The sequence below is a fragment of the Equus caballus genome, chromosome 4 (genome assembly GCF_041296265.1).
Source record: "Equus caballus isolate H_3958 breed thoroughbred chromosome 4, TB-T2T, whole genome shotgun sequence".
Taxonomy (NCBI): Eukaryota; Metazoa; Chordata; class Mammalia; order Perissodactyla; family Equidae; genus Equus; species Equus caballus.
The window spans coordinates 83093428-83119032 of NC_091687.1; the positions used below are offsets into that span (position 1 = coordinate 83093428).

Sequence of the window (25605 nt, forward strand, 5' to 3'; positions counted from 1 at the left end):
CTCGAAGGAGCTGCGTAATTACCCACCAGCTGTAGAGAATCATTCCACAAGCACACCCAGGGAATGACTGATTCAAAACAGCTGCTTACTTTAGGCATATTTTAAGAGACTAGTAAATAGGAGTGGGAGGGTGGTGGAAAGACTGCATTTACTCTCAACTAGTTGTTTTTCAAAAGTCAATTCAAAAGCTCTCCAAATTTCTAAGAAATGCCTCATATGCTGAAGTTAATACTTCAGAAAACTAACAAACAACTGTGCTACCAGGTATGCCTTTAGCAAATTACCATCTCTCTGGGTCTGCACATCTTGTCCCAAACTAAGAGGACTTACAGATTTCTACCGAAGCTTCTCGAGTCCACATTCTATTAAAGATTTCCTAGGCAGTTTCTATAGAAAACATTTACTCAATTATGGTAATTTGAGTCATAACTTTTGTCTCCTACAGAACATTAGACCCTTGAGGTCTTGTTTTAAAACTAAAGTGGGCAGACGTTACACCTGAAACAACTCCCTACCTCTTGGGGGCAAGGAGGAGCATTCATTGTCAAGTGGTTATACGCCAATCTTTTATTTTTCATCAATAGTGTATTTCATTAGGCCTGCCTGGACCAGGAATTACTAATCCACAGCGACTCTACAAAGCTGCCTACCCTCTCTCTGTTAGGATCTGATGTCCTAATTACGCAGCAGTATAGGAAAGCTGTCCATTTAACTCTTCGCTGAGGAATAATTCTACCCCTTTGCGCTAGTGAGAACTCCTCTCTAAGAGAAGAGTTCACGATTCCACCTGTTTCGCCTAGCTACACACTCATTCAGACCCAGGGCAAAGCCAGTTCTAGCTGGGCCAGGTGAACAGGAGTGCACCACCGATGTTAGAAATTAAAGTTGACGGGAGTTGCATTCTAACCCGGCCAGAGCCGGGTGCCACTGCCGCACGGCCGGAGCTGTCGGGTCGGTCTGGGTCTCATGGATGCCAAGCCGACAGCTTCTGCCAACCGGGCAGGAGGAGATGCGCCCGCTGCAACCCGATACCCAGCGGGCTAAAGCACTGTCCTCCCAGAAAGACCAACAAAAACAGTGTCCTGCATTGAGCAGAGGACAGCGGACAGGCGCCCCAGAGCTCTCCCGGGAGAAAACCCCGGGGAGGAAGAAGTGGCGGCAGGAGGCGCCGGGTCCTGCACGCGACTCACCTTCTGCTGCCTCCGGGCCATGTCGGTGGGCTGCTTGGCGTTGAAGGGATACGCGATGCACCTCACCACGAAGACGTAGAGCTGCAGGCGGATCCTCCTCTCTTGCTCCTCGTCCAGCTGCCGTTCGGGCTCGTCTCGCCCCTCACTGAGCACCGAGGGGCTCGGGCTCACAGGTCTGGCCGCACCGCCGCCGCCCGCGCGCCCCGGCGCGTCCCGCCGCCCTTCCCGAGCCGGCGCCGCCGCTGCTCTCTGAGAGCCGCCTGCCGCCACCAGCACATCGCGGCTCTCCTCTTCCAGCCCCTCGTCCGACTCCTCTTCGCTGGAAGACGGGTCCAGCATGGTGCTCGGGGCGCCCCGCCGCTCGGCCCGCGACCACCAGGCGCCTCACCCCGGGCGGCTGCACCCGCAGGTCTGAGAGAGCCGCGCGCTCGGCAGCAGCGGCCGCAGAACGAAAGGGAAACTGGCCAGGGCTTTCCGGACACGTCGAGTTAGAGACTGGAGTGTTTCCTACCACCAGAGCGAAAGGGGCGGGCAGGAGCGGGAGGAGGTCCAGGAGGGGGGAGGGGGTGGGGGGGGAGAGCCGCCGGGATTAAATGGGCGGAGTTAGCGTTGGGGGGAGCCCGAGCGCCTCCTGAATTGCTCGGCCGGCCCGGGGCCCGCCAGCCCCGTGCTTCTGCAACGCTGGCCGGCAGTGGTGGCGCGGCCCGAGCGCCGGGCGCAGGTGGGGAACCTGTGGCTCCTACAACAAGCAACACGTGGAACGGAATGTGGAGGAGCGGGCGCGGGGCCGCGGAGTGCGCGTGCGCGAGCCGCCGCGCTGCCCCGGCCCAGGTGCCCTGGTGCCCTGGCGCGCCGTTTGCAAAGGCTGGGAGCAGCTGAGCGTAAAGGCTCTGTGCGCGCCCACCTGGGGTTTTTGGACTGCGGTGACCCCGCCGCCCATCCTCTTTGCTCCCGCAAGCTTCCTTCCCTCAAGCAGGCGGACAGCAGGCGGGAGAGCGACTCTCCCTCCCCCCAGGTGAGAGGAGCGTCCAAAACATCTCTCATACCCGAACCTGATTCCCAGGGTTCAACCCCAGCGCGGAAAAGTGAGGGCGGAGCCGTTCACTTCCAAATAACGTTGGGAAGGCACTTTGAAAAGTCTCGCTCTGTTCTGCTGCTGTTTGACTCTCGTGCTGAAGTCCAAATTATAAAAGTCAGAGGAACGCTCTTGAAAAGAAAAAAAAAAAAAAAACACGCGAGGCTTTCGTTTTAAACTGTTTTTATTCATGTAGACGCTGAGTAAAACATTTTATATTTGCGAAATGGCACTCTCATTCAGCTCACACATAGCTCAGTTATTTTCTGGGTTGGGATGCAGTTGACTCAAAACAGGTTTAGTGTAGACATTTATTCAGCAAATATTTGAGCGCCCGCCCCGTGTCCAGCACTGTTAGCATTTGCACGAGCCTGCGGCGCACTGGGGCACACAACACTTCATCACTGTTGGTTCTGGCCTCAAGTGGGCGTCTCGTAGCTGCGCCTGACGCCTGTCTGCGCAGATTTCTCAGTCCCAACGCCAGAACCACCTAGGAGTTTCTTTTTGTGATTTTGTTTCTGGTGTTCTTAATCCGGAAAGAGGGAAAAATAGGTAAAACAGTGCGTTCAACACAAGGTGCAGCGTGCAGTGGCCAAACTGGCAGGGAGGTGATGAAGCTCAGTGGAAGAATCACTGGGCAGATAAAATTACCGGCTCTGAGCTTGTCTGCGCTCTCTGAGCGCGGCTAAATAGCAGCTTTAGCTTTTTCAAGCCACTTCCACAGTTAAGTACGGGAGAGAGAAGCTTTCCTCTTGCATTTACTGACGTTCTCCCTAGATGGGGTGAAAAGACAAGGAGGCATTTACTCCTGGGGAGCCTTGCCTATTTATCAATCCTTGACGGGTGCCCACAGTGATAAAAGGTGTTCTTTGAGGGCACGACTGCTGGCTGATCAACTGCCAAGAAAAACGAAATCTCAAAAACTGATGTGTTTAAAGGCAGTTTCATTTTTGACAAGGTAAACAATACATGACAAGCTTATTCATTTAAGTCATAGCATCTGATACTTATGTACATAGCACTTTACAGTTTGCAAAGTTTCATGAATGTGCTTATCTAATAGTGTCACCAAAGTAACCTTTTGAGATGGGTGATGATGATGATGACAACCATTTATATGTTTGTACCTGGTACTGCACTAAGCCCTTTACATACATTATCTCATTTATTTTAAGCTCAGTTGTACAGATAAGGAACCTAATACTTAAAGAATCCTCTTTGCTACAGAACTAACAGCTAATGGGACAAGGACTCAACATAGTGAGTCCTTTCTAGTTACAGATAGTGACTTTTCTATTACAATGTATCTGATTATAAATCAGTATGTTAATCATATGATGTTTATTAAACTGACAACTAAAATAAGAATTTAATTCCTAGGGACATAAAAGTATAATTTAAATATATCACCTTTATTGCCCTTCCTCTTCTTGCCAAGGAAAGGTATATTTTTCTGTTTCCTTTAATAATTAGTTAATACTACTTGATATGATAGCTTATTATTCTCTTCCTATTAAAAGTGGTTACCAAATTAAAGATTCTCCAAGCCTGGGAGAACCCACTGGAAAACAACTAATATTTTTTGAATAACATATACGGTGTTTTCTCTATGAAAATGGAAATGATTTAACAGTCATAAAGTAAAGAAATATCCACAAGACAACAAAGAGAATGTTTAAGGATTTCATTAATTAAACATACATTCATTAGAAACTAACATATGTTAAAACTATGCTGAGTATATTTAGAAGAACAAGATACTGTCTCTGATCTTAAGAAGTCTGCAGGTTAAAGAATGATAAATGAGAAAACCATTTATTTTTTTTAAAAAGAAATATTGGTATTGCAATCTGATGATGGTTCTAATAGCCCAAGAGATAATGGTAATAGAAAGAAGGGATACCTCAATCAGGATAGAGCAAGGGAAGGCTTCCAGGGTGCTAGACATATGTCTTGAAAAATGATTCAGAGCTGTTGGGGTGAGGGCACTGTAGACAGGAGGAACCACATTTGCAAAGGCATGAAATTAATTGCCACTTTTGGACAACTGCTTATAAACCAGCATACCTGAAATGAAGGGTACAAATAAAGATGAGGGGGATGAAACTAGAGAATAAGCAGAGGCAAATTCAGCACTGAGCAGAAGGACAGCGGGCAGGCATTCATGGCCTCCTTGAATGGCAAGCTTTGGAATGTAAACTATATCCTGAAGAAAACGGGGATGCACATAAAGGTTTAAGTAAGGGAAGACGTAAGGTGATCTGTAACCCTTAAGTAATCCATCTGGAGCAGTGTAAGGGCAGTGAAACCAGAGGGAAGATACTAAGAGATCACTAAGGAAATCTGGGAGAGAAACATCGAGGGCTTGAATTTAAGATGGGACAGGAGAGGAGGAAAGCTTAAGAGATGAAAAAAGGAATTAGTAGGATATATACATGAGGACCTGAGGAAGGGATCAAGGATAGAATATGATTCCCAGAATGGAGTAACTTGACTGATAATAGATGAAATACGGACTTATAAAAGAAAAGTAGTTTTGGAGAAACATCAAGTTTTGAGTTTATCAGAGAGATCCTAAACTCAGTTGGAAAGGCAAAACTGTTACTCAAATCTAGATAAGGGAATCATCAGCATATTGGTGGCAGTTGAAGCTACAAGTATGGATGATAAGGTCCAGAAATCACGTGTTCAAAGTGAGAAGAGGGCCAGTGCTGTGTCTCTGAAGAACCCTTCCTGCCTCTCCTCCAATTAAGGGATGGTTCAAAAAAAGGAACCTGAAAAGAAAACCTGATCATTAAAAATTAATTGTGCCCTGATAGTTTGTAATTAACATTTTCAATTTTGTGCTTACACTTACATTTCTATCAAATTTCTACCTTAAATATTAACTTTTCAGATAATTATAACATCCACTGATGCTCTGGGATAATTGAATAAGTGATACCCAACTTAAGACTGATTAGTTTATACCGTTTCAAAAATACATGAAATACACTTGAATTTATTCAACGGTTCATTTTTACTTTCATCAAGGTGAGCATAAAAATAAATTGAAGTTATACTGCTTTTTAATAAAACACCTCTAATGCTATGGAAAGATGGATGCATGGTAATAAAATAGAATATAAAACGTGTTTTGGCAATGATATTTAAGGAAACAGGTGTGTGACCTGAATAGCTATAGGCGGTCTGTTTTCTGGTTGAGCATTGATTTGTGCATTTGACCTGAAAGAAAGGTATTAACTCTTTCAAGTCACACAGGAAATAATTCTTTCATTGAACAGACGTTCTTTGGGCACCCCCTCTAAACTCTGCACTATTCTGAGTAGATAAAAACAATAAAATTTAGTCCCTGAGGGGATGCATATAAAACAAATATGAGCAAAATAAGAAATTATGGTAATATATGCTATTGTGGCAATAGAGAAAAAAATCACAAAATATCTCATAAATGTTTTGGAAGTGGGCAGTCTATTATATTTTGTGGTATAGTTATAGCTAAAATTATGTTACAACAGAAAGAGGAATCTTTTTCAGATCAAATGAAGGACCAATTTCGCAAATATCTATAGGAAAACTGTCAACTCAGAAACTCAGCTAACAAAAGGAGTATGCTTTTATAAAAGTAAGATAGAAACCACAAATTTTTTGAACTTTAAAATGAATATTTACATTTTATGAAGCAATAATCCTCCTGGCATCCTCATTTAAATCCCTTTTCTCCCTTTGCTCAGCTTTTTCTTTTTCTCCTCTCCAGTTAGAATTTAAGTCCTAGCAGAGTATTGTTCTGTAACTCCACTTTTTATAGATAATGAGTACAAATATATGCAGGCAATCAGCACAAATTGACCGTAAATGAGTAGTCCACATTGACACACACATACACACACACACACAAGATGCAGTCAAGGGATTGTTGTTAAGATTAGATAAGGTAATACATGGAGGGTACTAAAAGACTAGTATAGAGTACATTCTCAGTAAATGCCACGTATTTTACTGTTATTATAATTGCTTTATTATTTAGCTCACTTTTAACCATAGAACTATAGAAACAAATTGTAGATAAACTAGTAAATGGTTCTATGAATTTATTTATTGGGTTTTACATAGCTTAGACTCTGTATTTCTAAATTATATGCCTTGAAACAACCAGGCTAAAAAAACTCCCAAATATCTGTTAAGGTGTTTTATTAAGATCTCAAAAAGATTTCATAATTTGTATAAGAAGATTTGACCCCACAATAAGAAGCTACTTTCCTTCTGTTCCTATTCAGTCTGTGAGCATTCATTAATGATTGATTACAGTTCTGTTCTTTAATTTTCCATTTTGTGAGAAATTTGGAGGAAGTATTGGAAATGAGTTGGTCGTGAAGTACAGGGAGCAAAGAAAGGTGGAAGCATATTGTGACCTACGTGCTCAAAATGTCATGATAAAGGTCTTGCATTAATTCAAAATAGATAATGTATGTGATTATTATGGTCTCCTAGAGAAGCAGGTTTTTAACCTGGAAAAGGATGTTTGTGTTCTAAATGTTAATAGAGATAGAAACTATGTGAGCTTTTTGTGAGAATGAATAAAATCTAGGAATTATGCTCATAAATGGATAAGGCAATAAATAGAGCTTTTTTCTTCTAGCTTTCATAGTTTTTTGCACTTGTACTGACTTTGTTGTTAAACATATTTTCTGCCAGTCAATAACATTTATTGAGTGCCTATTCTATATTAAGCACTATACTAGGACACTGTAAAGAGAACACTGCTTTGATTAACTAGGATTTCAAACAGTCTCACTTAAGAAATGAGAATTCTACTGCAGAAAACTTACACCATTTCAACAATGATGCTCAAGAAAATTAAACTAAGTTGAAGTAGAGGGTTTTTTGGAGAAAATTATAAGGGATAGTCAAATGACATCAAGTGGGAAAAATAAAGATATGTCTTTATTCGCTATTTACTATACTCTAATCTGTAAAGTGATTAACAAACTTGTCCCCAGGACCAATTTATAGTCTTAAAAGTTATTAAGGACCCCAAGGATCTTTTGGTTATGTGGGTTATATTTATTAGTATTTCTAATATTAGAAAAAGAAAACTCAGACAATTTAGAAATAGCTATTTACTATTTCATTTAAAAAAACAATGCCAGGGCTGGCCCAGTGGCATAGTGGTTAAGTTTGTGTGCTCCACTTCAGCAGCCCGGAGTTCACAGGTTTGGATCCTGGGCACAGACTAGCATAGTTCATCAAGCCACACTGTGGCAGCATCCCACGTAAAACAGAGGAAGATTGCCACAGATGTTAGCTCAACAACAATCTTCCTCAAGCAAAAAGAGGAAGATTGGCAACAGATGTTAGCTCAGGGCCAGTCTTCCTCACACACACACACACACATTACAAACCTATTGTATAACATAAATTACATTTTTTTATGAAAAATACCCACTATATTTCCAAAATAAAAAATTGAATGGAAAGAGGGGCATTATTTTATGCTACAAAAATCTCTTTAATGTCTGGCTTAACAGATTTCATGTGGATTCTCATATCTGCTTCTGCATTTAATCTGTTGCAATATACTGTTTTGGGTGAAGTAGATAAGGAAAATGCATCCTCACGTAGATATTGGGAGGAGTATATTAATAGCCCTTTTATATCATTGTGGATATTCTTCTTTGATACTACACCAAAACTCAACAAGTCGTAGTTACTTTAAGGTTAGTTGCAGTGTGGAATCTAAAACCACATCAATATTACTCTGTGATATTAAAATATCCATTAGTCTATCTTGCTCTTTGAATGGTTCTTTTATTGACTTTGTAATGTCATTTGGAAAACAGTAGTTCACTGAGTAATGAAGATTGTCCAGAAGTTGACACATTTTATTTTATTATATAGTATCCAAAAAGTCACATTTGTCAATAACCACCAATCTCATCAAAAAAGTCATTAAGTACTGGAAAACTATCAAGCTCACAGTGGCAGAGATAAGTTTTACAAAATTCTAATTTTTGCTTTAAAGCTTGAATTTTGTAACTGGCAACAATGCTGTCAGTTTTTCTTAAAATGACAAGCTCATTTCATTCACTTTTGAGAAAATGTCTGCCAAATATCTAAGTATCAATAATTATAATTTGTCCTTGTTCTCTGAAGTAAAAATGGTGTTTTATGAAAAAGGGGCTAGTTCAGCTGGCATCTCAAACAGTTGGTTCTCCTCCAAACAACCTTTGTACTTCATTATGCAACAGAAGTGTTATGTATATACTTCCCAGTTTACCTCACAGAATATAGTTTTTTTAATGTGTACCCAAGGGTTGAGATTTAACAAAATTAATACTTTTTACTGCTTAATCAGAAATATTCCTAGCTGAAACTGGCTTTTTTTTTTTTCCTGTGAGTGTGTACCAGTGAAGACACAATGATTACTAGTAGATTTGGGTGCCATTGCCTTGATTCGTGCTGAAGATCCAGCATGAATCCACTATTGCTTCTGAGCTGTCAATGCAATGTCAACACAATGAAAAAGACCAATAATGTCTTAGCAGTCACATGAAAATAATTTCAACTTTGCAGACCTTCCTGATAGGGTGTCAGGGAGCCCCAGGAGTTTGAAGTCCACGTTTTGAGAATCCTTAGTCTTCAGAGTTTGGTCTTTAATTTTGCTATTGCATAATTAACACATTGTTGTTACTCAGTAAATATTCACTCTCAAATATTCTTCTCTCTACCTAACATAAGGATAAAGTAGGTATTACACTGTTGAACAAGTATATCCTGTGGGTCTTATTATAGATAAAGGTATAGATTGGAAAAATGTTTTCATTCCTATTTTAAATTATCAGGTATTTAATTTTTCATGAATTTTTATGCAGATAATCTACACTTGAGATTAAGCATTGTATTAAATTAGCAAGACTGTTCTAGAGTACTAATAAACAAAATAATTTTTTACATAAAGATAATTGTGCATTTGATAGCATGAAAAATTTAATTTAACATCTAATATAGTGTCTTGGAGCTGAATTTTAAACATCATGCAATTGTTATAAATCTATTAAATCTCCTTAAATTTGTTATTAAGCTGTAAAATACCTAGCCACATCTGAGAAGCGAACATAAAAACATATCCATGGTATGGTTAAGATTTTTCAATTTTAAGTTATATTTTTTCTATTGATGTGGACATAGAGGAATAGCATTTTTATTAATAAATGACAAATTTAAATTTAAAACAACATTTAGAAATTTGGATTCAAGAGTCCACATTATATAGAAAATGATTCCTAATAAGATATTCTTAGAAACTGTACTAACTATTCTGGGAGGATAAAGCCAAAATTTTTTATTGTTTGTAGTCAACATCATTTTACATCTCACCCTAAAGTAAATAACATGAAAATAAAATCTATATAAAAATAAAACAATAAGAACCCTTTTATTTACACTGATCTTTTTGTATAATTTAGTTGTAGGGGTAAATGAGTTAAAACCAAATAGGAAGGAAAGTGTGTGTATGTGTGTAGAAATTATAGATCCTCTCTACTACTAGAAAACTGTTCCTATTTTTGTAACTAAGCTCCTGACTTTCACTCATCAAAATTAGGACCTAAAGAAATAAATTTTAAAATAAGGAGAATACTATTTGAAATCATAGATCATGGATGAGCTCCAGGAGTCCCGAAGCCCCTAACGTTGTACACAAAATGTATTGTATCCACAGAATATTTTTCTAAGGAGACATTCCAAAGCTTTTATTGTGGAGTTCAAGACACCAAAAACGAAGAACCACTGAATCTGTGTTTTGATTAGAATGGGGAAATTCTACACTATATGAACCAGGTAAATCATGTAATGCCTCAGGGCCATATCTGATAACTAAAGTGAACCAAAGATTAAGGATATGAATCATACACATGTAGCAATGTCTTAATAATTAATTGGGGAGTTATGTCCATCAATTTTTCCATAATCTTCCTAAATTGGCTATATGTTCTATGTTAAAATAAGAAGGATTATTACAAGTGTTTATTCAAAAATATCTGTATCTAAAATCTAAACAAAATAATGGGCACAAATCACTTATGAAAACATTTAAATGCTAGATAAACATAGGGAGACTCTCCTACTAGTTATATAGTATCGGCAGATAGTTAAATAGGTTTATTATCATGCCTGAATTTCTCAGCACTCTCAGCACTCTTTAGAAATGTGGCTCATGGCTATTAAGAACACTTCTACTTCTCAGTAGTTCTGTAGTTTTAAAGCATCTTTCTGGACTAGCCCGGTGGCAAGGTGGTTAACTTTGTGTGCTCTGCTTCAGAAGCCCAGCGTTTGTAAGTCAGGATCCTGAGCGCGGACCTAGCACTGCTTGTCAAGCCACACTGTGGTGGCATCCCACACAAAGTGGTGGAAGATTGGCGCAGATGGTAGCTCACTGACAATCTTCCTCAAGCAAAAAGAGGAAGAATGACAACAGATGTTAGCTTAGGGCCAATCTTCCTCAAAAAAAAATTTTAAAAATAAATAAAGCATCTTTGCAAGGTGTTAATTGGTGACGTTCCTATGTCATTTAGAGACTGACAGTATTCTGGGCTAACATGTCTTGTTTCATAAAATTATAAATTTGTATTGTAATAACAGTTGTTTATTTCTCTTATTAGAATTCTTAATTTTTAAAAGAAAAAAGAATTACAAATCTGAGTTTGTATCTGTATTTACCAGGTCATCACAAACACACACACACACACATTCAAGTTATTCAATATTTCGTCATTTTTCCTCATTATATTAAAAGATTCTCCTCCTACAATTCTTTTTTTACTGATAAATCTTTTCCACTCCCAAACTCCAAAAGACTTTTATATTTCCAAATTGTACAGATATAGAAATATCCATAAGATGGTGCTGTATCTTTAATTTAATTTGTCCAGATACTTGAATGCTAAAATACACCTATTGCAAATGTGGTTAAAAGACTAGGTTAGAGTTTAATCTTTGACAAGTCATGCCGTAGACGTGTCAGTATAAGTGTATTCAGAATCTTTAGATAACTTACTTTTCATACATCACACAATTGCTGAAGTATCTTTGTCCCAGATTTACTTGCCAACTATAGGTAAAAAAAGTAATTGAAATTCTCATTTCAACTGACATTTTCTGAAGAACAGCCATTTTTCACGTACCGTATTAGACAAATGAAGCAGCTGAATTATATACAGTATCGATTTCTACCAAGGTCAATAATAGTCTTTAAAGGCCTTTTGAAACATCCAATTTGACAGAAATTAGAAATGACATTGCACACAAGCACTTCCTTTCAAATGTTGAAGAACTGTAGAGGAATGAACTCAAAAGTTTTCTATACTGAGTAAGATTATTTACCCAGTGAGGGAAAGGTAATTTAAAATATGCTAATTGTATAAAGTATTTCTGATTTAGGGTAATGCAGTCGAGAGAAGTAATCCTGTTTAATTATCACTCATAAACAGATTTAAAAAAACAGACTGCTTAAAAATTGGGTAAAGGAGACTTCATTTTTAAGATGAACAATCTTACGCCAAAGGACTAGAAACATTGTAGTGGAGGTGACAAGGGAAAAAGTATTCATGAAAGGCATGAAGGAATGACAGGAAATATTCCGGAGGCATGAGGGGCAATGTTATCTGTTTGGTGTATCCAAGGCAGGAACCGCGTCCCATCGCATAACCACGTGAAAAATCTCAAATAAAATATTTACTGCTATGATTTGGGGGGGGCATATTTAATTCTATAGAATTGCTTTTCCACCAATTGTTCAGAATTTTTTTCTACCTTTCAATGGTGCCATCTTCTGAATGACCCCATCATTAGACTTCTTCATCCCATACGATGCTATAATTTTGAAGAAAACTTTGAATAGATTAGCAGTCATTAAGAAGTGCTAGTAAGCAGAGAATCCTATGTAGGATTATGTTGCAAAATAGCACACCATAGTGAACAGTTATTATTAAGAACTTACACATTTAGGCTAAATTTTCTGTAAGCAAAATATCAAAATATACTGGTGTCTTAAAAAATTATAAAATAAGTCTAAGAAATATGTGATACCAGATTTGTTAGGACATCCTTACCTTCTCAAAAATTTCTCAGAATTTGACGTTAGTAACTTTTCCTTAATATACATTTTCTTTCTCATTCGGAAATAGAAAATCTAAGTAATATTGGGGCTTATGTAAATAAAATAATGCAACAAAACTTAAATTTGTGTGCTTTAGAATAAAAAATTTAAGAACCTAAAATAATGTTGTTAACCATTTCATTAAGATAATCCATCAACCGTTCAAAGAATTGTTTGCCCATTCACTTGATCATAGTGTTGATTATATAATAGTGCAGAATAAATATTTATGTCAAGGGTACCTTCCCACAGACTGCTTTCTATGACAATTATGTTCTGTATTCAGTAGGGAAAAATAGTATTATGACGTATAAGAAATAGCTAATGAGCGTTAAAACGATCAAGAAGGTAAATATTATTTATAAGTTTTGTCTGTATATCTGTTTTGAAAATAGGACCAGCTGTATCTGTTGAAAAAATAATACCTCATCAGGTGTTTCAGAAGAAATCAAAGAGAAGATAAAAGTCTCTAGCATTTGGAGAGACTAAAGATGCCACAGGGCACAGGCTGTGTGCAGGAAATTTTTCAATAGCAGTCAAAAGGCCATGAAGAATGATAAGAAAGTAGCAACAGACGGGGTTCTATTATGGAAATCCCCACAGCTTAATTAACTCAATGGATATTTATTAAGAATTCACTATGGAGGCTGGCCCTGTGGCCAAGTGGTTAAGTTCGCACGCTCTGCTGCAGGCAGCCCAGTGATTTGTTGGTTCGAATCCTGGGCGTGGACATGGCACTGCTCATCAAACCATGCTGAGGCAGTGTCCCACATGCCACAACTAGAAGGACCCACAATGAAGAATATACAACCATGTACCAGGGGCTTTGGGGAGAAAAAGGAAAAAAATAAAATCTTTAAAAAAAAAAAAAAAGAATTCACTATGAGCCAAGAACTGTGATGGGTGGAGGGGATAGAATGATGAGCAAAAACGACACAATTTCTCCCTCATGAAACATAAAATACAGAGTGAAGATAGACATTAATTCAAAACCATACAAATAAAATATATAATTACATGCTGAAATAATTGTCATAAAGTAGAAGTGCTGGGTATAGTGAGAGCATATGACAAGGAGGTGTGACCTAGTTTAGCAGAGGGATGAAGGCAGCAAGTGGTGCTTAAGCAGAAATCTTAAGGATAAGCCTGAGTTAGAAAAAGTCTTTCATAATATGTCGAGGGTTTGCTTCAAAATTATCTGGGGTGGAGGTGGGGTGAGTGGTGCTATAGATAATATTAGACATATTGTTAATACGAATATGTTTGATAATTTCAATAATAAAAACTTTTTTTTTTTTTTTTTTTTTTTTTGCTGAGGAAGATTTGCCCTGAGCCAACATCTGTACCAATATTCCTCTATTTTATATGTGGGTCACCACCACAGCATGGCTGCAGACAAGTGGTGTAGGTCCGTGCCCGGGAACCAAAGCCAGGTTGCCAAAGCAGAGCATGGTGGACTTAACCACTAGGCCATGTGCCAGCCCCATAAATACACTTTTAAAAAATAAATATTATTTCAGGCAGAAAGTGGGATGTATTTGGAGGCCCTGAAGCAAGAAGGAATTTGGTTTGTTCTAAGTCTCTGAAAGAAGGCCATATTTTTTTAAAATAAAAATCAGTCAGGTTGTCCACTAGAGATTCAGAGACCAAGAATAGTTGATGACCATGGAAATGGAGGCAAGGAAGTGATTGGAAGGAAGTATAGGAGGTAAAATTGAAAGAACTTGATGGAGAAATAGATAGTAAGCAGAAATGAGAGGAAGATGTTAAGAAGGCCTCCTAAATTTTTGAATTTGTGCTTGAGAAATTATTTTAATTAAAAAAATTTTATTTTATCAGATTTCAAAAATAACACTTCAGTCTTGGTATCTTTCTCATACCATGGAACTTTGAGCAATTCAGTCCTTTTTTTTCTCTTTTAAAAGAAGATTTAAGTCCCTACTAGGGTGTTAATTTCTTCCTATTTAGCTTTTATTTCATCTAGAGTGTGGGGACTATAAAATTAGGTAAGCTTTTCAAATAGAGTAAAACCAGCTTTGCTACTCTGGATCCCGTCGGAGAATCCAGGATATCAGTGGTATTTGCATTCCTGATGTTTATTTCTTTCTGTTATCTTATAGAGTTTCCAAGTCAAGAATTGCAAATATATGGTCTTTGGATCGATATAATAGATTTTCAAGAAATAAAACAAAGAAATCATTATGATGAAAATCTACAGCAAAGATGAGAAGATTGATCTTTTCCTTCCTTTCTTTCAATACTAGAGTTGGTTTATAGCTCTTAATATACTAATGATATTGATAGATTTAATTACATTCCTAACACATATTAACTAGAGACCAGAAATGATTCAGGATTAGGAGTAGCTATTAAAAGATTTTAGCTGAGACAGAAGGAGTTCATTCAAAATCCTCGCTGGAGACTTATCTGTCACAGGTTGAAGCACTCACTAAAATGAAGGATATTTAAGTAAAATTTATTGCTTGCATACTGCTAGTCAGTTTCATGTCACTGATGCAATACTGTTCAATGTTCCCATTTAATATTCTAACAGGAAAGTTTGGAGCTGATGTAACTCTTATCTATACCACCAAAAACTTTTTCAGGAAATCATTGAAGTTTTGGGATAAAAAGGCAGACAATATTATAACAGAAAGTAGAACAGTTAAATAACATCTCTAGTCCTTGAATTTCTCTATGACTTGATGTGAGGAACAAATTGCTTACCTAACCTGAACCCAAGCTAACCATAGCCCTGACCTGAATCCTAAATGAATTTAAAGCAAATGTCTTAAAACTGAGACATCAAAGGGGCCAGCCCTGTGGTGTAATGGTTAAGTTCGAGTGCTCTGCTTCGGCAACCAGGGGTTTATGGGTTCAGATTCTGGAAGCAAACCCAAGCACCACTCATCAAGCCATACTGTGGTGGCATCTCACATACAAAAAGTGGAGGAAGATTGGCACAGATGTCAACCCAGGGACAATCTTCCTTGAGCAAAGTAAGGAAGATTGGCAACAGATGTTAGCTCAGGGCCAATCTTCCTCACCAAAAAAAAAAAAAGTGAGACATCACATTTGGCTATATCTTGCTATATGGTGAACAGAGAAGGAAAAAGGACAAATGGGCATGTTCTTCTTATCATAATGACCTATCTTTCAAATTGGGATGCTCATTTGGCTGTTTTCTGAATTATCTGTATTTTGCAACTGAAGCTCAATTTTTTAAACTGCAGAACAATATTAAATTCAAATATTTTCCCATTAACAAAACATGGTTTAGGGTGGAAAGCATCCAAATATAAGACTGAAACAACATTGTCATTAATGTTAGGATTTACAGAACATTAGTTTGGGTACTATTAGATGAGTGGCACATGTAGGAAACAAGCATCCTCTGTATATTCCATACAAGTCTAATGCTGTAAGAAGGGACTTCGTTGGTATTTTTTCCTATTCTTGCCAAGAATAGAAGTTAATTACTTCCCTAATGATAAACATACTTTGGGTTCTTGTTATTTATGAACTGAGGATACTACTTGAAAAGAATCACTCAATTTATTTTAACAAATATTTACTGAGCACCTGTTACACACCAGGCGTGTTCTAGGAACTGAGATACAGCAGGAAACAAAATAGACTTAAAAGAAACACTAGCAGTTCCATAGCATTTTTGACATTCTCAAAGAGCTTTGATGGCTATTGCTTTGTTTTTTCATGATGGTCTTCTCAAGAAAGCACAGAGAGATGAAATGATTTGCCAAGATTTAGTTCCTTACTTGTTAAGATATTCTCTTAATTCCAGACCTATAACTTTCTCCTGAATTATAGACCTTTACTGCATCCTCTGATTATCTTTACCTGGATGTTTGGAAATACTCATTATTTCCTGTGCAAGTAGCAGTGTTGTGCAGACTCTGTACCCATATAGTCAAGGTTCAAATTCTTTCTGTCACTTAGTTAGGTGACCATAGGTATAGTCAATAGAAAACTCTGAATGGCTTCCTCTCTAAATCACCCTAAAACTCAGTGAAATAGACAACAATCAATTTTTCTCTCTAACTTGTCTGTGTGTTACCTGATCTAGGCTGGGCTGTGCTCCAAATTACAGGTCGGTTCCAGGTCCGCTCCTCCTGTTTTCTTTGGATCGATAGGGTGTCTAGGTCATGCTCATCAGTGATGGCAGAGGCATAAGAGGAGAAGCCATTCCTGAATGTATATTTCCAGCCTCTGCTTGCGTTATGTCTGTTAGCATCCCATTGGCCAAAGCAAATCACATGGCCAAGACCAAAGTCTAAGTAAAGGGACAGGGAAGTACACTCTGTCCACCATAAGACCAAAGCCAATCACATGACTGATCCAAGCATCAATGGGGTGGGGAAGTGAGGGTGGGGGAGAGAGAATATTTTTGAACAGTGATTTAATCTATCATCTCTTGCCTCAGTTTCTCTCTATGTAAACCCTTCCTAAGGTTGCTATGAGAATTCAACAAAGCACTTAGGATGTTTGACACATGCTGAGTGCTGGGTAAACAGTAGGCACTACTATTTCTATATGTCTCTGCTCATTTAATGGAATCTCCACCTCCAGGCCTCTTGTACCCATTCCATTTCCTCTCATATCCACCCTTTTTCTCCAAGGAAGCACATTTGTTTGACCCAAGACAAAAAGTGTACACTTAGGTCAGGCTAGCTCTAGTGACCTTATCAATAAATGACTCATCGATAGGGAAGGTCAATCAGGCAAGGCACACAGGCTTTTTATTTAAAGCACATCTCCTCATTGTGTGCTTTCTCATCCAGAAGAGATTGCTAGCATCCAATTCTAGATTAATGAGGTAAATATACTTATTTATATTTTCTAAATTTTCTGTGACTTATTTATCATTTTTTTCTTTCGTGGTCTTTTTTTAAAGAAACCAAAAAGAATGATAATAAAGATAACCTAATTTAAGTGACACCACCTCTGTGAAATCCTCTCCAATTTCTCCTCCTTCCTCTGTGATTGTCAATTTTTTTCCTAAATCTTTATTCCAGTAGTGACTCCATTGTGTTTGACATGCTTTTATTCCTGTCTCACAAAGTCAAATTTCTGGGAAATGGTTTCTCATTCTTGTTTCTTTCCTAACACAGTAAACGATACAAGATAGATGATCAATAATATTCACTGGATAGAATTAGAGATAGGACAGAAATGGAACTTAGCAATAGATCATTGGATTTCACTTCTGCCCCACTTTTTAAAGTGATGTTCACTAAAAGACACAGTTACTGTTTGTAAATTATACCTTAATAAAGTTGATTTTTAAAAACAAGTTTCCCAGAAGGCAAAGGATAAATGTCCTGTGGAGTATTACCTCTTTTACTGGCAGATAATGATAGTTATTGTAAAATGGATATGAAATAATACTACAGAACACTTAAAAAAGAGCTTTGGGTAGTACTAGAGAACCAGCATTGTACAAAATATGGAGGGTAGCCTAAAAATAGTCTTTTCAACAAATGGTATTAGAACAATTGGACACGCATACATAGAAATGAAGATGAAGTATCATCTCACATCATACACAAAAATTAACATAAAATTTATGATAGACTTAAGGGAAAAGCGAAATCTATGAAATTTCTAGAAGAAAACATAGGAGAAAATCTTTCTGACCTTGGGTTATGTGAAGATTTCTTAGATAAGATGCAAAAAACAGACCATAAAAGAAAAAAATGATAAATAGATCCTATCAAAGTTAAAAACTTCATCTCTTAAAAAGACACTATTAAGAAAGTGAGATGGCAAGCTTTGGACTGGAAGAAAATATTCACAACACATATACCTGTCAAAGGACTTGTTTCCAGAATATATCGAGAACTTATACAACTCTTTAAATAAGAAGTCAAACAATCCAACTTAAAGATAGGCAAAAGATTTAAACAGATACTTCTCAGAAGAAGATATACAAATGGCAGTGAACATATGAAAAGATGCTTAACATCATTAGCCATTAGGGAAAAACACAGATTAAAACCACAATGAGATAGTACTATATACCCGTTAAAATTAAAATGAAAAAGACTAACAATACCAATTGTTGGTAAGGATGTGGAACAACTGAAACTTACACTCTGCTGGTGGGAATTTAAAATGGTACAACCACTTTGGAAAATTATTTGGCAGTTTCTAGTACAGTTAGACATACAATTACCATATGACCCAGCAATTCCACTTCTGAGTATTTATTTACCCAAGAGAGAAGAGAACCTATGTCCACACCAAGACTTGTATATGAATGTTCAGATCAGCATTATTCACAATAGACCAAAGCTAGAAGCTAGCAAATGTTCATCAACAGGTGAATAGATGGAGAAAAATGGTAAATTCATACAGTTGAAAACTACTCAGCAATAAAAAGCAATGAACTACTGATATACGCAACATGGATTAATCTTAAAAATGTCACAATGAGTGAAATCAACCAGACACAAAATGTCATATGTATAATTCTATTTATATAAAATTTTAGAAATTGCAAATTAATCTGTCAAGACAAGAGAGATCAGCGATTACCTGGAGCCAGGATCAGAGGGAGAGATGAATTGTAAGGGGCCACGGGAAATATTTTGGGCATTATGAAAACATTCAGTATCTTGATTGTAGCAGTAGTTTCATAGGTGTATACATCTGTCAACACTCAACAAATTATGTAGTTAATATGGATGCAGCTCATCATTTGTAAATTATACCTCAATAAAGATGATTTTAAAAATAAAACGTTTCTAAAAGGCATGGAATGAAAGGACTCACAAAGAGTTAACATTTTACTGGCAAATAATATTTATTGCAAAACAGGGAAAAAATAATACTGCTGAACACATAAAAATACGTTAGTTAGTGCTTTAAAAATCAGCGTTGTCTAGAAGATGGAGAGCAACATAATCAAAGACAAAAATGTTTGCTTATCTTTATTCTCTGAGTCTATGAATTCTTACTCCTGCCTCACCTCTGCTCCCAACACTTCCTTAGCTGAACAGATGGATGTTGCTGTCCTTTCTTTCTTTCCCCACTCTCGCTATCCCTCTCCCCTCCATGTGTTGGAAAAAAAACCCTATTATTTTAGGCACTGCTGATTACACAAAATGGTTGATTTTTTTTTTAATTTGGGAAAGAATTTTTAGGTGTAAAATTAAAATACTAGAGGTAGTACACGTAATCCCATTAAAGTGATTGGAAGTACTGACAAAAACATGAATTAAACATTTTATCCGCAGTCTCCAGAATTCAGAAAAATTACTCCCAAGGTCACAGTAACATACAAGCGCTTACAAAAGCTCATGAAATTCGGACCTAATTTAGCGCATCTCTGCAGAGCCTATTGCTGGTTTCTGGTTGCTTTCCCCTCACAATTGGTATGCTTGAATCTGCAAGTTGATTTGACATTTGTTTTTTCTTTCCTACATATGAAGTTTACAAAGAACAGAGTAGAGTTTAAGGATCTGTTTCCAAAATAAACTCAATTTTCTTGTAGTCCAGTGAAAAGTCACAATTAAGCTTTTAACACAACAGTATGAGTTCCAACTAATTTAATTTTTTCAACTTGACTTCAAAGGACTAATACTAAAGAACCAGCGTAACATAGTCACATGAGATCTTTTGGAATTCTAATAGAATCCGCATATTCAGGGCCTTTTTACCTAGAAGCACTGCTGTAGATATAAATAAATTTCCTGTCGCAAATGTGTACCTGCACATAGTTCCACCACACTTACAAATTTTCAGGAGCTGGAACTGGGGGCAAAGAATAGTTATTGGGGCAATAGTAAATAATCAGAGTTCCAAACTTATCCACAATGATAACATCGTGGATGGAAATCTGAGGAAGTTTGCAGCATTTTGAATATACAGCAAAATACTATTAACATTTTTCCTTGTCATTATCAACTGTTTATTTGAATTCCAGAGTTTGTGTAATAAGATAGCCAGATGCTAAAATTCTGAAGATAACCAGCAGTGAATTCAAATAATGGGTTGAAGACTGACTGGAAAAATAAAACTTGCTTTCCTGAAACAAGGTGGCCTGTGAACTGTAAAAGTACAATCCTGGCATGAATGCTTCTTGTTGATACTGTTCATTTTCAGCTGTAAAATTACCTATAATTTTCCCAAAGCTACCTTAAGTTTATAGCCTTTCTTCCCGTAACAGAATTCCATTATTATTTGAAATGTAATATCTAATCACACTAAAAGCACAATATTTAAGTAGCTAATAATAACAGTGATAATAACAACTAATGTTAAACCCAGAAGCATTGCTATCTACATAAAGGTGAAAATGTGGATTATGAGCCAGGCATTTTACTAAGAGTTTTATATACATTTTTTCACTGGATTTTTACAAACACCCCCAAGAAGGAGTTTCCATTATTATACCAACTTTACAGCTGAAGAAATTGAGACTCAGAGACGTTAAGTAACTTCAATGTTGCTCAGCTAGTAAATGGCAGAGCTGGAATTTGCATGCAGACAGTCTAACTCCAGAATGCAGTCTCTTCACTACAAGTGTGGAATATTTGCAATATAGAGAGGCGGTGAAAGGCAACTGTCTCTAACTTTTAGGTAAAGGATGGCAGTAACTAGGCATGTTCCTTAGAACACCTTGATTTAACCAGGGGTACAAGAAACTTGTATTGATTGCACACGTGTCAGGTTTTGTGGTGGGCACCGAGGTCCAAAATTCCATAAGACTGGGAGTCTGCTGTTAAGGATATCCTAGGCTGGTGAAAGAGACAGCTATATAAAATGTTAAATGAAAGAAAATCAGGCAAATGCTGTGTATACAGGTATGAAGAGAGTGTTAGGGGAGCCCAGAGAAGGCAAAGATTGAATGGCTTTCAGAAAAGCCATGCAGCCTTCCTAGAGAAGGTAATATCTGAACTCACACTCATCAATGGATAATCTTCTTGGCAAATAATTTTTAAAATGTGACCAGACAGGGGCCGGCCCCGTGGCCGAGTGGTTGAGTTCTCGCTCTCCACTGCAGGCGGCCCAGTGTTTGGTTGGTTTGAATCCTGGGCGCGGACATGGCATCACTCATTGAGTTATGCTGAGGCGGCATCCCACATGCCACAACTACAAAGGATCCACAACTAAGAATATACAACTATGTACTGGTGGGCTTTGGGGAGAAAACGGAAAAAAATAAAATCTTTAAAAAAAAAAAAATGTGACCAGACAGCTGTGAAGCAAGAGATAAAACAGATGCAAAAGATAAGTAGTTGCAGGGCTTGCCATCCTAATATCAAGCCCACGAGCACTAAGTAAATTTTCAGTAACCTGAAATTTGTTAATGTTTTTCCCTAAAGCTTATTTCTGGTGAGTAAATTAAGTTAGTATTGATGAACAATAACAAAAAATCCCACTAAAATGAAAGAAGTTGAGTACTAATTTGCAAGGATTGGAAATCAAATGCATTTTGAAAGGATAGTGATTTGAAGATAAAACCCACACCAAAAAAATTGTTTGATTCTTGAAACTACACATTAATTCTGAATTATTTTTCTTCTAGTGTATATTTCTTGAATTTCAAATATCATTCTGTATTATTCAAATGGTAATAACTTCAGAATACTTATTACAAAGAAGTATATCATCTCTATTCGTTTAAAAACAGTATAAAATTCATAATGTATTCACTTTAATTTAATTTTTATTTGCCTTATTTTTTAATTTAGGACAAAACTGTCATAGGTTAAAATCATCTGCTTTGTCTCTCTCAGCCCTTTGCTTTCCAAGAATGACAGTTCTGGATAGAAGCCCTCTGTTAGCCATATAGTTAACCTAAAAGATGAAAAGGTCACCAAGGAATTGCCTGGGGGAGCTCAAAGGTGGGTTTGGAAGCATTTAACTATTTTTCCAAATTGTTTTTTTCCTTTTGTTATGTTAATGAGATGCAATCACCAACCACCCTGAACCAGACCAAGCTACACCACAAGAGCTGCGCCTATGACCTTTGCCTTATTTTCAGTGCTAAGATCTCCTCTCCAGGAGGAGCCTAGGCCAAAAAACCGTAACCCTCAGTGTATATGGAAGCATGTTTTCCAACTGAGCCTGTGCAAGCAAATACCCATCTCTCCCTTTTGACTGTTCATTCCCCATCCAAAATAAAATATCCCCGCCTCCCTTTGTTCAGGGCCACCATGACTCTGGAAATGATTCCTCATGGTCTCCTATGTGCTGCAAATATACCTTACTTTGTGAGACAACTATTTCTGGCAGGAAGTCTGATTTAACTCACCAAGAGAGGAACTCACCTTCATTCAGTAATGAAGGGACTCACAGAAATCACTGGGTACATCTCTTGGCTTTGCACCAAATTCAAGCAACTTACATTAGCGAAAGAAAGCATAAGAAATAAATCCATTGTTTTATTTGTTAATCTGGAAGAAAAGGACAAGTTAGTGCAAACAAGTAGAAGATTTTCCTGAGAGAATGATATCTAAGTCTTTAATCCTTTGGTATATTCTCTAATTCCACTATGATAGGATTGTGATTGAACAGGAGATCCTCAAGATTTTAAGACCAGAAGTCCTTCTGGCAAAAATACAGTATTTTATAAGGTCAACCAAACTGGGTCAAGGGCACTTTGATCAGAGAACGAACTGAAGCTTTTTTGATATGTAAGCCCAATTAACACACAAGTACCTCCAAATCCAGTTCAAACTGGTTTACACAGTCAGAAAATGTATTGACTTATGTGACTGGAAGTTCAGTGGTCAGACAGATTTTAGGTCTGTTTAATTCAATAATTCTGGTTTTGTTTCTTCAGTTTCCTGTCCCGTGCCTTCCTCTGAGTATTGGATTTTTCCTTAGGCTGCTCCTTGCATGGTAGTGAAAATGCTAGAGTATGTCACCTATCACCACATCACAGAAAGGAAGAAAGAATCCAGGAAGCCATCTTATAATATCAAACATGCTTTTTTTTTTTACCAGAAGCCTTCAGCAAATCTCTTTCAATTAGCCAGAATTTGGTCTTATTCCCATTTGCGCCTGAGTCTTGGAACCAGAGACATGCCATGTGCTGATATGCTCACATCTGGATCACTGAACCAATCACTGGAATTCACCTTCATTCCTAGACCAATCAGGTCAAGCCCTAGAGCTGGAGGAAAAGTAAGCTTCTCTTGAGGTGCCTGAGCTATGAAGAGGCATTGTCATATGATCAAAGATGAGGTTCTGCTGGGAAGGGGTGTTGGTGTCGCAATCCAATGTACACATCAGGATAGATGGGGAGAGGACTGATGGCCACTCTGAGTTTATTATAACCAGCATTTCAATATATACATAGCTTACAGCTGTTAAACATACACAGGTGTTCTGGATGAAGTAATTAGCGAATGCCAGGAATTCTTAGTGATTTCTCAAGGAGCCCTCCCTTGGCCTCTGTTTTGATATTATCATGTTTTTACTGTGCTTGTATATTTTTATCTCAGAGCAGGCAAGGCCTCCTAGGCAACGGCCCCTCCTGCTCCCGATATTGATATCGCGTCTCCATCTGTGCCCCCAGGCGACCGCGCCTGGCTTAGATTGCCTCGCCCTGGAGGTCTTAACTGTCATTGGCTGACCGGCCTTCTCACCTCTGGGTCACAGTTTGTTGGCAAGCCTTTTCCAGTGATTATTAACCCTTCCTGCGTCAGGGGCAGCTACAAGGGGAAAAAGAGGCCAGATGGTAGGACAAACAAACGTTATCAACCACAAAACCGTCAGTATAATAAACTAAATGTCCAGGGGCATTTTGAGAAAATTGGTGGAAAAGCTAACTCCCAAGAAGGCAAAGTGCAGTCAACAGAAACTCTGAATGGCTTCCTCTCTAAACTGTATAGGAATGAAAAGCAATCATAATTAATAATATTCTTAATTGTTGGTAAGAAGAGTCTGTCATCCTTCCTGTTTTCTCTGCATATTGGAATTTGCAGGCTCGAATTAAAACTTTCTTGAACACTATTACTAGTTGCCACATTTATCTTGTCTCTCATTGGTTTTTGTCATAATAATGTATTACATATAAAAACTATATATGTGTATGTTCATGATTAAATGGATGGACATACTGCACGTTATTATTTTGGCAAAAACCATCATATACGCACACATACATATTTAGTCCTTAGAGAGGTTACTACCTTACCCAAGGTCACACAACCAGTTGAATAACAGAGCTAAGGTGTAAATCCAAGCCATCAGGCTCTGGAGACTGTGTTCTTATTCTAGATTATATCTTCCTGCCCCACAGAATACCTCCCTCTTCACTTTGGGGGTACTCTTCACCCATTCTGCCCACTCTTTCCTTTCCGCTTACTTCTGGAGCTTATTCTGAAGTCTTCATCATTCTCCTCTTACAGTGAGCTCCCCAAAGATCTCCTGGTCACAGAACAGTTTTCCACTCATTTCCTTTTCTGTTATTCAAGCTCTCTTCCCCACCTATTTGATTCTGCCTAATATAAGCTCCTATAACTGTCTCTCTATATTAATTTTTTGCTCTCCTATTTAGGCGAGTTTATTACAAGTGTTCTTTCCCTATGTCTTTTCTAAATCAGAGCATAAGTGTTAATTCGTGGACTTATCTTCCCTCTTAGCTTTATATTAACATATCGTTTCGAATTCACGCTGCCTGCTACACAACTCTTTTTAATAACATTTAATAGGAAACTACTTCCGTCTTAAGTATCTTAATGTAACATTATTTTTCTGGTTGTACTTTGGTTTTTATTTTGTTTTTTATATTACTTTTGAATATATAGTTCATTAAAAATTTTTGCAGTGTTTTGTCTAATTGTGTTCCATTTCATGTCAAGATGTTCAAAGCTCTTAGCCATTTTTTGGCTGAAATAAAGTAGAACTGTTGACTGTAACACAGAGGAAGCAATAATAAATTCATTAGATTTCTATTTCTATTTATACTGTAAAAGCTAATCATTTTTAGTATTTTATTTCATATTATGATATCCCCATTAAAGTGACTCGTTTTCTTGAGGAAATATTACATTTGAATTTCCACACATTTTCACAAAAGAGACATGTTTGTTTGAAGCTGTAATCTAATCATATAGACATTCTGGCTTGTTGTGTTACCACTGTTCAGCGCGTGCCTAGAATCAGAGACTAGCTTTGCTGCAGCCTAAATGGTGCTTTTATTCATTTTA

At 37.5% G+C, this 25605-nt stretch overlaps 1 protein-coding gene and 1 long non-coding RNA gene across 13 annotated transcripts in view; one reads left to right on the forward strand and one right to left on the reverse strand.

The window, feature by feature from the left end:
* Positions 1–1891, reverse strand: part of CADPS2 (calcium dependent secretion activator 2) — a 495842-nt gene extending 493951 nt beyond the window's left edge. For all 12 annotated transcript variants that reach the window (XM_070264987.1, XM_001502202.7, XM_070264989.1 and 9 more), the window contains exon 1: positions 1191–1891. In XM_070264987.1, coding sequence (XP_070121088.1) covers positions 1191–1529 — 339 coding nt within the window. In that variant the 5' untranslated portion in view covers positions 1530–1891. The remainder of the gene's footprint in view (positions 1–1190) is intronic.
* LOC111773235 (uncharacterized) overlaps positions 1768–25605 on the forward strand; it is a 58395-nt gene continuing 34557 nt past the window's right edge. Inside the window, exon 1 of the long non-coding RNA XR_011437974.1 lies at positions 1768–2205. This is a non-coding gene — a long non-coding RNA (uncharacterized lncRNA). The remainder of the gene's footprint in view (positions 2206–25605) is intronic.